The sequence below is a fragment of the Cibotium barometz genome, chromosome 20 (genome assembly GCF_041138505.1).
Source record: "Cibotium barometz isolate CiBa-2024 chromosome 20, ASM4113850v1, whole genome shotgun sequence".
Taxonomy (NCBI): domain Eukaryota; kingdom Viridiplantae; phylum Streptophyta; class Polypodiopsida; order Cyatheales; family Cibotiaceae; genus Cibotium; species Cibotium barometz.
Window position 1 is genome coordinate 41,582,462 of NC_141065.1, and position 13,896 is coordinate 41,596,357.

The following is a 13,896-nucleotide window of genomic DNA, read 5'->3' on the forward strand; positions in this document are numbered from 1 at the left end:
TACTATAACTTTGTCTCTGTGAGTTTTTCATGATTTTATCGTTTAGATCCTCAAAAGTAGCCCGAATATGATTTGTAATCGTTTTCGCACCATTTTGGGTGATTTTTAGTGCTTTCAGGACCTTTTTTGCCTCGATTTTCGGGTCGTAATTTGAGCCTGCTGGTCGGAGGCCAAAATGATGGATTTTGCCCTCGGACGCTCAAGACCAATTTCTAAGAGCTCAATGCTCGCTTTCCGATGAGCATTAGAGTGTGTTCATTGGGTTCGCAGTTTAGGAGATACGAGCCTCCAAATAGGGTTGTTTTTCAGAGTCTTTTTTTTTGGGCTGACGAACCCCCTCATGACATGAACCAGCAGGGTGCACTTCATGACATGAAACAGACTTCGCGGATTTTATCAAATTTGTTTTCTTTTGCGGGGGCTGTTTCAGGACGTGAAATTGCATGTACGGTTCACAACGTGAAAATGTCAAAAAAAATTTTGACGTAAAACCTTAAGGCGTGAAACCTTTAAGGCATGACTTTTTTTTGCGGGGATTGTTTCACGACGTAAAAGTTTAGGAATGGTTCATGGCATGAAATACATGGCTCACGGGATTTTAAAAAAAAATTTGTGGGGACTGTTTCACGCAGCGTGAAAGTTCAGGGATGATTCATGGCGTGAAACACATGGCTCTGGGATTATTATTTTTTTTGCAAGGATTACTTCACGGCGTGAAAGTTTAGGAATAGTTCACAGCATGAAACACGTGGCTCATGATTTTATTTTTTTGGTCTAGAGGAAAATTCGAATTTCCTTGTTTGGGAGGGATATTTTTTAATTTTAATTTAGGGAGATTTTGGCATTTTTCCAAAAAAGCATCTTGCTCGCTCAAACGGGCACCTATCTTTTGTAAATGGCATTGGAACATATAAAAAGCAGCCTTACCCTAAGCTTGATGTCAAATAGGGAAATTCTAAGGACTTCGCATATATACTTGCTAAAGATTAATAATTATGGCTAGCTATTTTTAAAGTTTTTCTAATAGTGAAAGCTAGTATAAGTCATTTTTGACACTAAGCCATACACATTCATTCCCTTTGTGATATAGAATACTTGTAAGCTCCACTTCTCAATTCTTGCTTTCATGTCTGCATACACATTCATTCCTAAGTCATTTTTGACACTAAGCCATACACCCTTTGTGATATAGAATACTTGTAAGCTCCACTTCTCAATTCTTGCTAGATAGGTTTATTTGTCAGTTTCCCTCTTGCATTAGCTTTTCCTTCTTCCCCCGCCTTTTGTGAGAGATAGGCAAAGGCTATCTCTTTTTACCTCCATCTAAGCATAGGGAGCTCTTCCTTCACCCAATTTTTAAGGGAGAATTCCAATGTGGCAATGGAGTGTGGACGTAACAAACAAGCTAGTGCACCCGCATCGGAGTGAGGATGTGATGGACAAGATAGTGCACCCACGTCCGGGAGTTGCAAGGTAAGCTTTTGACTTGAACATCAAGTTCCGCTTAATGTATTTTATTACATGGTATCAAAGCTCAAGCTTTAAAAAAAGCTTGGGGGTAAGTGGTTCTTTGAGAGAAGATTTGGTGAAATGGCACAACCTATATCCAAAAGGGCTCAACTACACCGTTTGGTGATGCAAAGTTGGATGGGACCAACTATACCTTCTAGAAGTTCAAGATAAGGTCCATTCACCACCACCACTATATGTTGGATGAAGAAGGATATGGTGTTTGTATAGACAAGTGAATGTGATAAAGCCTTCCACCATCTTTGGTTTTGGCCCATTTATTATGCCAGTAATCTCCTCTCTCGGGAGGAGAAAAATTACTCTACTATTGAAGGGTTGTGTGTTCAAGTCTATGTGGAAATACTTTCAGCAATAGTAGTCTCCAAGCATTCTTGGACAAGTAGTAGGGACCATGCAAGTTTGTGTGAATAGCCCGGTGGTACATCTCCACTGCGTGTGCACACACGCACACGTACACAAAGATGGTAATGATCTGCATCTAATGAAGACCAACTCCAAGGTTGGAAATAAATCTTAATGGTGTGAAGACCCAAGATTGCGAATTAAATAGCAAAATGTCAATAAAGAAGGACAACCGGTCCTTCTGACTCTTGAGTTCATGGGAGTAAATACATTCGAGATACCTACAAGTAAATGTGGCAAAATCTTAAGCGCGTGGATGTAATAGAACCTCCTTGAATGTAGAAGGACCACTGACCTTAGATATGTAGCACATGTTATCTTATTCTTTTGAGAAACTCCTCCAATTCAGCATTAAGAGAGAGTGATGAAATATGGTGGCAAATGATAATCTTTAACAGGCCTCACCTCAAAAAGGTTGTGTGTATGTTAATCACAAAGATTAAAGTCCAAATGTTGATTTAAGTAATGATTTGTAAATGGGTGAGAATACTCTAGAATTGGATGGACAAATATTGAATTTATGGAAGGCAAGGAGGTGGATAAAATCTAGAGAATTCCATTGAGGACTATAAATTTGGATATACCCTTGCTCTTGAATTAATAGAAACAGTATAAGTTTTTTCTTTTATTAATATCCATTACTAAATCTTATCTTAATCTCATTTAAATTAACCAAATCTTATCTTAATCTCATTTAAATTAATAGAAACAGTATAAGTTTTTTCTTTTATTAATATCCATTACTAAATCTTATCTTAATCTCATTTAAATTAACCAAATCTTATAATCATGATGTTATAACTGCTCCATAGGTTAACATGGTTTCACATGCTCGACCTATCTCGTAAGGCACCTTGCCATCTTACCCACTTGGATGGATCGTTTGTGATGCGAGGCTAGAACATATAAAGAAATCTTACCTTATGCTTAATGTTAAATAGGGAAAGTCTAAGGCCATTATGTACATACTTACTTAAGGTTAGTAATAGAGGCCATTATGTACATACTTGCTTAAGGTTAGTAATAGAGGCCGTACCATTTTTTAGTTTGGCCAGCCTAGTGTGAAAACTAGTCACTTATATGTAAGTTAATTTTTATAATAAGCAATACACAATCATTCCTGTGTAACAGAATACGTGATCTCTTCACTAAATATTCTTTCTTGCATGTATGCTATTGAACCTTGCTTGTTTGTAGGTTTCCCTCTTGCATTAGCTCATTCTTTTTCCCCCACCTTTTGGGAGGGAGAACCATCATGAAGACGTAACTCTTTTTATCTCCATCTAGGCATAGAGAGCTCTTCCTTTGCTCCATTGGGTAGGGAGCATTCCAGTGTGACAAAACGAAGTGTGGATGCGATGAACAAGCTAGTGCACCCTCATTGGGAAGCTTTCATTTGTGGCTCAAAGGTAAGGCCCAACAAGACATGCTTTGGCAAGGTTAAGGCAAGCTCTTGACTTAAACATTTTTGGCACCATCGGGACTAGCTTAGAGCTTAACTCCATTCATCCACCATTCTAAGCTACTGGGATCACCCAATATTACCCGATATTAATTAGGAGGTCACCCTACATAAAACATACAGATTTGAAGCCTTAGATGTTGATTAGGAGGTCACACTACAAAAAAACATATAGTTTTCAAGCCTTAGATTTGTTGCTTTCATTTTGATTTGAAGTTTATTTGCATTAGGGCATTCTATTTTCATCTCTTGGAAGGGAAAAAGCTTGTTTTCTTGATGATTTGCATGTTTTGAGCCCACAAGGCTTCGAATTCATCATATTAAGAATAGCTCAACAATAAAAATAATAGTGGAATCCACTTCGAGAATGTGAGCATTGAGCTCCATTAGGTGTGGATTAGTAGTTAATTGTGTTCATACATTTTATATTTTATATTTTATATTAGCTTAGAAGCATGCAGAACCAATAAAAACCAATCAATAAACACTTGCACACTTACATAACCACCATTAACTCAAGTCCAAAAAACCTCAAAATTATCAAAAAACTAGGCTAAACGAGCTCTTGGGTTGGGAGATGTGAGTCCAAAGTCTTGTGAAAAAAGATGTGAAATAACACACGTAACCTTAGATACGTGAGTTGTGAGTCTGGACATGTGAGCTCTAAGTATGAAGACATGAGTCAACATACGTCAACACTCAACTAGACATGAGTCTAGGTAGGTATACCTATATTGTACCAACCAATTATCACTCCCTTAAAGACTTGTAAAGGACATACCTACTCATGTCCTTTAAGGATTTCCTTGTCATATAATTATATGGACATGTGAGCTCTTAGTATGAAGACATGAGTCAACACTTAACCAGACATGAGTCTAGGTAGGTATACCTATATTGTACCAACCAATTATTACTCCCTTAAAGACTTGTAAGGACATACCTACTCATGCCCTTTAAGGATTTCCTTGTCATACAATTATATGTACTAACTACAAATTTCAATAAAAATTCTTATTCTTTGTAATTATTGAGGCATTAATGTAAGAGTATTGCCTCAATGTAAAATTATTACTTTTATATTAATGTAAAAATATCTGTACTAGCTATAAATTTCAAGGAAAATTCCCTTTTTTTTTGGATCTTTTGTGCTCGTGTGTGCGTGTGTGCTTTCATGCCGCCGTCACAACAGCCAACATGTTTTGAACCTAGCACTTCATGCTTGGGACTTCAATACCTTATTGCTAGGCTGTGTCTCATCCTTTGTAATTATTGAGGCATTAATGTAAAAGTATTACTTTTACATTAATGTCAAAATATTTATACTAGCTATAAATTTTAAGGAAAATTCTTATCCTTTGTAATTATTGAGGCATTAATGTAAAAATATCACCTAATAATTGTATCCCAACTTTGTCATAGGCCTAGCACATAAAATTCTATGCCATAGGTAGGCCTATTGTATAAAACTAAAGTACGTGTCTAGTTTATACAAAAAAGATGATGTAATTTAATAGGCATGAGTCAACATACGTAAGCCTCGAGGCATGAGTCAATAGATAGGAGTCAACACACACGAGTCAACATGCATGAGTCAACACACGTAAACCTAGAGACATGAGTCAACAGACATGAGTCAACACACGTAAACCTAGAGATGTAAGCCTAGGGAAAAAAATCTTAAATAAAACCAAATATTTGTTTAAAATAAGATAACACATGTGAGTCAATACACGTGAGTCAACACACGTAAACCTACTAGAGATGTGAGTCAACACACATAAACCTACTAGAGACGTGAGCCTAGGGGGGAAATTTCTCAAAACATAAAAAATGTATTTAAAATAACATATTTTTGTAGCTTGAGTAGAACATATGTGTTTGAAATTAGTTTTTGACTTGCTTGCTTTCAAGAAGCACTAAAGAACGTTTCACCAAAGTGAAACCCTCAAACCTAATGTGGACTAATTGTTGTTGGAAACAATAATACATTAGACTATAGTGCATTAATCCACACTTCCTTAAACCCACCCAACCTTCACTCCTAATAAACGATCAATACTCAATAGAGTGCTTCTCTATTAAGAAGGAAAAACTCCTTTGAATAAGGAGCCTTGGGATAAGATGAACCAACTAAATGTAGATGTGAGCGAAGAAATAGTGAAACCTAGAAATAGGAGTCGTCAATGGTCCTCTTAGCCCTAGATTCACCAAAATTAGCTATGTAAATAGTGCCATAAACTTTATAAAAAGGGAACTCGATTGTCCTATCTTTGGGATAAGCTCCAATAAAGGAGTAGCAAGACACAACCATGAACCTCAAGATTCACTCCCTCAGGAAATGGTAAACCATGTCAAATTCCATAATGTTTCAAATATTTGTTTTGTTAATCATGAGCTAGGATTATCCCAAGTTGACAATGACTAACAAGTAGCCCAACAATCATAGTTTATAACAATTAGAAGATGTTTCTTTTGTTGTACTCTAAGTGTTCCTCAAAACACACAACATCAAGCACACACAACCACTTTTTACAGGAGGAGCTCATAATAGAAGCTTCTTCACCATGGAACCAAGTTCTAGTTGGAATACGGGGAATGGTAAAGAGTCAATGTCCGGGACTACCTCAAACCAAAGGGATCCACAAGGGAATTTGCATATAACGTGTCCTCAACTACATAGCAAGCCTATAACCTCAAACCCAAGCCAGTGGAGGATAAGTGCCATTGGATCGAGCAGTCATTGGAGTGAGCTTACGACCTCAAAGTTGTGTTAATGGAGGATAAGTGCCATTGGAAATCAGAGAGCTCAAACCCCCTTGCTCACATGTGCAATGGCCTTATCCATTTATGTTTCCATGAAAGAAGAGCCACTCATGGTCCCAAAACCTAAAACGAGCAGTGCATACACTGACATGCATACCATCCACTGTTATGATCCTCCTGTGCTAGTTGTCTAAAAGACTCCAATTGTGGGAGGCACTCTCTATGAGATGTGTAGACATGCTAACGGCATGGTACATGGCGTCTATGAGACGAGAGGAGTTGACATGAACTGAAGCAATACTATGACATCTGGCACCAATGGCTTACTCTCCTGATCCTGCGTAAGAGCATCATAACGTGTAGACTCTCCACTCTCGTCTAGTTCTCTCCTCTCATTTTTGGTGCCTAGAAAGACGCCATACATAATCTCGCCGAGCAGACCAAGGTTTCAAATAGCCATCATTTGGTACTAGGTTTCTAAAAGTCGGCATGAAAACATTCTCTCTCTAAACGAGGAAGGGTGGCATATCCTTGTGCCAATTGCGACTACGCACAGTAAAAAGATGTGGCCAAGTCAACCTCCTCTCGTTTGTATGCGAAATGTCTACCTACAACCAAATAGGAGGGGAGAGAGAGAGAGCGAGATAGGGGAGAAATTATCCCCAATGTATTTTTTTAAATCTATAAAATGCTAACCGTTCTCTCTCTCTCTCTCTCTCTAAGCACTTTTCAGTCTAACAACCTCAATAACATGGCGCATAAAACAGACTCTCACTACATGTGGAAGGTGGGTATGCAGGCTTGGAAATAGGGTACGCAGAGCAAGGAAAGTCGAGCAGCTTTGCAGGCGTCAAAGGGAAGAAACGAACAGGTAAACTTGTTCTGTGAAAATGGTTTCCATCCCGCAGGACCTCTACCCTTCAGAAGAAGACCTCATTTTCGAGGAAGAAATCCTGCGGAATCCCTTCACTTTGAAGCTATGGTGGCGCTACCTTTCAGCGCGCAGGGACGCCCCATTCCGAAAACGTAGAATTCTGTACGAAAGGGCCGTGAAAGCGTTGCCCGGAAGCTACAAACTGTGGCACGCCTACCTGCGAGAGAGGATGGAAACTGTGAGAGATTTGCCTATTAACCACGAACAGTATGGTGACCTCAACAATACCTTTGAGAGAGCCCTGGTTACTATGCACAAAATGCCCCGCATCTGGACCATGTACCTCCAGATCCTTACAGACCAAAAGCTCATTACTCGCACCCGCTTCACCTTCGATCGTGCCATGCGCTCCTTGCCGGTCACACAGCATGACCGGCTATGGGAACCCTACCTCAAATTCGTCAGCCAGGCGGGTGTCCCCATAGAAACCTCCCTTAGGGTTTACAGGAGATATTTGAAGTTTGACCCTACTCACATAGAAGAGTTCATCGAGTTTCTGTTGTCAGCTGAGCGGTGGCAGGAGGCATCAGAGCGGCTTGCAGAGGTTCTTAATGATGAGGGCTTTCAGTCCATCAAAGGGAAGACAAGGCATCAGCTGTGGCTTGAGCTCTGCAACTTGCTCACGAAACATGCTAATGAGGTTTCTGGTCTCAAGGTAGATGCCATTATAAGGGGAGGGATCCGTAAGTTCACGGACGAAGTCGGCCGCCTCTGGACTTCACTCGCAGATTATTACATTCGTAGAGGCTTGTTTGAAAAGGCCAGGGACATATATGAAGAGGGAATGACAACTGTGATAACTGTCAGAGACTTCAGCATGATTTTTGATGCTTACAGCCAGTTTGAGGAGAGCATGCTGTCAGCAAAGATGGAAACTCTGGATGCTGCTGATGATGAGGGAGAATTAACAGAAATAGAGAGCAAGAAAGGCACTAGTACAAATGCAGACATAAAGAAAGAGGTTGATGAGAGTGTTTTGTCAAAGAAAGAAGGGAGTTCTGGGCCTCTAGCTGACATTGATCTGCGAGAACTTCCTCATTTCTGGTTGAATGACACAAATGACATCAACTTGAGGCTGGCTAGACTGGAAAATTTGATGGAAAGGAGGCCAGAGCTCGTAAGTAGTGTTCTTCTCAGGCAGAATCCCCACAATGTCCATGAATGGCACAAAAGAGCAAAACTCTTTGCTGAAAATCCTGCCCGGCAGATCTTGACGTATACAGAGGCTGTGAGGACAGTGGATCCCTTCAAGGCTGTTGGGAAGCCACATACTTTGTGGATAGCCTTTGCTCACTTGTATGAGAAGCACAATGACCTTGTAAATGCAAGGGTTATCTTTGAGAAAGCTGTGCAAGTGAATTACAAGTCAGTTGATGATTTGGCAACAGTTTGGTGCGAATGGGCTGAGACAGAGCTGCGGCACAAGAATTTCAAGGGAGCCCGTGCATTGCTGCAACGAGCCACCACAGAACCTTCTGTTGCAGTGAAAAGGAGAGGTAGGTGATTTGTTTTTAAAGGCTGGCAGGCTTGTGTGTTCAATCGTGTGTGTGTGTGTGTGTGTATGCAAAATCATGCAGGTATGTTACTTGTAAGGATTCTGAAAGCTATGACTGCGACTGCTGAATGTTGCTGATAATGGACTCTGTAGCATGGAATATACTGACATGTTTAGATTGCAGTGCAAGCGGAGGGGGATGAGCCTGTTCAGATGAAGCTTTACAGGTCTCTCAAAGTTTGGTCTTTTTATGTGGATTTGGAGGAAAGCTTGGGGTCACTAGAATCAACGCGGGCTGTTTATGAAAGGATAATTGATTTGAAGATAGCAACACCGCAAATGATAATAAACTTTGCTTTGCTGCTTGAGGTATGCACGGTACTTCAAAGTCATGATTATTGTAGTGCACTGTAAGATATCAACTTTGATGAGTGAACATTCAATTTGTGAGCAGGACCACAAATACTTTGAAGATGCCTTCAAGGTTTATGAGAAAGGAGTTCAAATATTCAAATATCCACACGTTCGGGATATTTGGAGTACTTACCTTTCGAAATTTGTGAAGCGATATGGGGGAAAGAAGCTTGAGCGTGCTCGAGATTTGTTTGAACAAGCTGTTGAAAAGGTAGGTTTTTACCAATGGCTGTTGTTTCACATGTTTCTTACACTTACTGTGACTTCTAAGCTGGCTTATCTTCATCATTTTACAGGCACCTGCAGAAGATGTCAAACCCCTGTATCTGCAATATGCAAAGCTTGAGGAAGATTATGGGCTTGCTGGACGAGCCATGACTGTCTATGACCGTGCAACGAAGGCAGTTCCAGATAGTGAAAAGATGGCCATCTATGAAATTTACATAGCTCGAGCAGCAGAATTTCTTGGTGTTCCCAAAACTCGATTTATTTATGAGGTTAGTTCCACCCTGTCCTATTATGTTTCTAGTATGATCTATAGAAGGTTATATGTCACTCATTCAAATTAGGCAAAGGATTTGGAGGAAAGAGGAGAGGAGGCAAGCATTCGAGCTGATAATGTATAGATGTGTACCCATCTGTGCAGCACACCCTGTAACTGTTTTACAGGTGTTGTAGGCACTAGAGAGAGAAAGAAAGAAAGAACTCAGGGAATGTGTCCCAGATCTGCTCATCCAATGATAGTGGATCAAGCATAGAGCTGCGATGGCATCCCGTCTCTAGAGTGGCCTCTCCATGGTGGCGGAGTATGTCTTGGATCTGCAGCTGATGGGTTCGAGGCCCGGAGGGCTCAATTTGTTAGCATATATCTGTCTGAATACGCAATGGAGATAATGACCAAATCTGGAAACACTTGAGCAAGAACAGTGCAGAAAAACAGCACAAGAGAAGGAGAGAGATAGAGGCGTGTAACTCTGCTCTATATACACAAAGAAGATCCCGAATACAAGATACAATGTGGCAAGGGGCTGTGGGGCCATTTTATATGGCCCCCAAACAGCAGTCGGCCTGCTGTAGGCAGCCGATAGGACCAAATACTCCACGACCAACATAAAGACACCCAATCGGCCAGAAATGAACGGTCGGCCAGCATCATTAGGGTGTCCACGACCTGTAGCACAGTCGGTCAGCACCAGAACTGAAGTGGGGTATTGAAGGTACAGTCGGCCAAGACAAGTGTCCTCCAACCACCACAGGGCTGCCACCCAAGCCATAGAAAAATGGAAAAAAATGGGGGAAAAATATGGGGAGTGAGGAAAAATGAGAAAACACCTACAAGGGCGGGCACACTCACAACAAAGGCCCTGGTGTCTGGAGATGGCTTCTAACACCCCCTCTGAGCTCCTGGCTGTGAAACCAACCACAGGGAGCTGGGGTGCCGCCTGAGCAAATCCTGAGATAGCGACTTCGTGAAGAGGTCCACCGTACTGTCCTCCGTTGAACAGAACTCTAGCAAGATGTCATCAGCAACGATCTTTTCACGAACAAAGTGCCTCTGGATGACCAAGGATTCCACCAGTGGAAACCCAATCCTGCCAAGTAGCCTCTGCAACCTCACCACCTCACAAGCATCACCACAAGCAGCCCGGTACTCTGCCTCTGTCATTGACAAGGCAAAAGATGACTGCCTCTTACTGCACCATAAAACTGCTCCTGGGCCTGAAGTAGAACTCCTCCCCAAACTGAGTCAGTCCATCCGTGGAGTCGGACTCCATCCATCAATCCCCCTCCTGTGTAAAAGAGTACATGATAGAGTCATATGCAACCATATCAATGAACCATTTTGCTTCTGAGTCAAAAAGGCATCACACTGCTCACAAGGATCAACACCTGCTACGGTGGAAAGCCAAATCCTGGAAACTTGTTGAAGACCACGCAAGGCCTTTTGAAACCTGTCAACCACCGCCTCTGAATTCGGAACCACAAAGCCTGGAGAATCCACCTCCTTTTGCAAGTAATCAACTGCCACCTGCCTGGCTTTCCGAGAGGTCCCCGTGGAAAGAACATCCTTATCTATAGGAGTTCCTTTGTCCCGAATACTACGAGACATCAGAGCATAAGTTACCTATTCAGTTTCCTCTGACTGACGAACACAAGAACCACTGACATCAGTACTGGAAAGTTCCTGCCAAGTGCTGCCATCAACTGGCAAGCTATCCTCCATTTGGTCCTGGAAAGCCTGCACCTGTAGCGTATCCACACTTAAGTGGCCATTACCAGACTGCCACTCATCACAAAATTGAGGACCTGGGAAAGAGAGTGCTGAAAGTTTGTAAACTCCATTCTCCACTTCGCCTTCCCAAACTATTTGGCTTGTTGCTCTTGTCCCGGAGAGCAACAAAATGCTCATCAAACTCCACGCGTACGCCAGTCTTGCAAACCTGATGCACTGACAACAATAGATGAAAACCAAGTGTGGGAACATACAACACTTGGGAGGAATGCTTCCCTACTCTTCCATTGGGAACTATCTCCAACTTGCCCTCACTGTGAACTGGGATAGTGGATGTATCCCCAGTAAGAATGTGACTAGAATACTTACAGAGATCCTGTAAAGCCGAATGGGAAGGAGTCATGTGCCTGGAAGCACCACTGTCTAGAATCCACTCTCGAGTATCCGTTGTGGAGAGTCCTCCAACCTTCTCCTTGCCTGAAGAAAATGAAACATCGGTGTCCATCACCTCCAAGTGCACAAAAGCCGGAGTCTTCATGATTGCTGCTGAGGAATCTTCACCCTTCTCGGTCTTCCGCTTGGGACACTGCCTCCAATAGTGGCCTTTCTCGCCACAATCATTACAGGTCTTCTCTGCCTTTAGTTTCTCGCGGTCAGCGTCGGACTTCTTCTCAGAAGACTCCTCCGATGAAGCCTTCCCTTTGCCCGTGTTACGGCCTTTCGACCGTTGGCCAGTTAAGGCCTTCGAACCTCCACCTTGAGGGGGGTTCGTGAATCGTTCCTCCTGGTCCAAGACCATGGGCAAGCTCCTCCCACGTGATGGTGCTGATCCTGCCACACTGGTAATCAAAGACGAGTAAAATGCTGAGTACTGAGAGGGCAAATGCGACAGCAACATTATGGCCATATCCTCCGATGATATCTCCTTCCGAGCCTGAAGAACTTCCTGCTGAAGAGCCTGTAGCTTGTTAATATGCTCCCGCATCGTCGACGACTTTGCAGGGCTCATAACCCGCATCTGTACCTCCAAGGAAATCCTCTTCATGGGTGATACCCTGTTGTAAAGAGAAGCCAAATGTTGCCATATACCTCTGGCCAACGTCATATGCTTTACATGATTGATTACCTGCGGTGTGCTGTTTGAGGAAGATAAATGAACGGACCCTGGCATTGACACAATCCCACAATTGTGCCTGTGCCTCCCGGTCCTCTCGGGTTGACGGTAACTCCCGTTCCTCTACTTCCGGCCGTGGAACCCCAACAACGATGAAATCAGCAAGGTCGCAAGACTCTAGAACAGATTCCATCATAACCTTCCATATGCCGTAGTTGTTCCCGTCCAACCGACGGTCCACCGGGAACGTGGGGAGTGTAAGGATCTTCACATGCCTCTCGGCCATCTCTAACAAATTTGCCATTGCGGGGATGTACTCTGAAAAAGGGTGGGTGGTTGGGAACAAAGAAGAACTTATACATGCAAGTGGCTGTCCAGCAAATCAGCCCGCCTTCTCTTGCTTCTCCTCTTCCTGAACAGTCTCGTACAGTCCACTAATCAGCAACACAACAGTCCCCTTCTTGCTCACACAAATCCCAAGAACTATCACGAGCCTAGGGCTCTGATACCATGTCAGAATACGCAGCGGAGATGATGACCAAATCTGGAAACACTTGAGCAAGAACAGTGCAGAAAAACAGCACAAGAGAAGGAGAGAGATAGAGGCGTGTAACTGTGCTCTATATACACAAAGAAGATCTCGAATACAAGATACAATGTGGCAAGGGGCTGTGGGGCCATTTTATATGGCTCCCAAACAGCAGTCGGCTTGCTGTAAGCAGCTGACAGGACCAAATACTCCACGACCAGCATAAAGACACCCAGTCGGCCAGAAATGAACAGTCGGCCAGCATCATCAGGGTGTCCACGACCTGTGTACCACAGTCGGCCAGCATCATCAGGGTGTCCACGACCTGTGTACCAGAGCTGAAGTCGGGTACTCAAGGTACTGTTGGCCAAGACAAGTGTCCTCCTGCCACCACATGGCTGCCACCCAAGCCACAGAAAAATGGGAAAAAATGGGGGAAAAATACGGGGAGTGAGGAAAAATGAGAAAACACCTACAAGGGCGGGCACACCCACAACAAAGGCCTTGGTGTCTACATAAAGACAGGAGATGACTTCTAACAATATCATCTTCTGTTGGTGGATATTTTGGTGTGTACGGGTGCCCTTTCCATGCTTAGGCACCCCCTATTTTTTCCCATATATTTTTCCCTATTTTTATTGGGCCTCTGATGTGGGTTGCCTACCCTTTCTATGGCTTTTATGCCTATTTTCCCATTTTTCAGATCGTATAGGAGTTTAGGAGGTAGTCGGTCAGCTCATATCAAGTGTATATACTAATTCTTTCTATCTTTAGCAGTGCAGTTGCCCTATCAACTACTTATTTGCTGAACAATTCTTTCTATTTGCTACTTCCCTTAGTGCTAGGCTTCATTATGGCCGAGTCTGCCCTGCATCTCCGGAGGTTTGACAGAAACTCAGTACGAAGGGCTTTGTGTGAATACATGCTCTTATGTGTGTGTGTGTGAGTGTGTGAGAGAGAGAGAGAGAGAGAGAGAGTGAGAGAGAGAGAGAGAGAGAGTATATCTTGATACAGATT

The 13,896-nt window shown here is 42.6% G+C and overlaps 1 protein-coding gene across 1 annotated transcript in view; it reads left to right on the forward strand.

The window, feature by feature from the left end:
* Positions 1–6,879: 6,879 nt before the first annotated feature.
* LOC147627886 (Tetratricopeptide repeat (TPR)-like superfamily protein) overlaps positions 6,880–13,896 on the forward strand; it is a 29,633-nt gene continuing 22,616 nt past the window's right edge. Inside the window, exons 1-4 of the mRNA XM_086814860.1 lie at positions 6,880–8,590; positions 8,774–8,958; positions 9,044–9,214; positions 9,300–9,500. Coding sequence (XP_086670986.1) covers positions 7,051–8,590; positions 8,774–8,958; positions 9,044–9,214; positions 9,300–9,500 — 2,097 coding nt within the window. The 5' untranslated portion in view covers positions 6,880–7,050. The remainder of the gene's footprint in view (positions 8,591–8,773; positions 8,959–9,043; positions 9,215–9,299; positions 9,501–13,896) is intronic.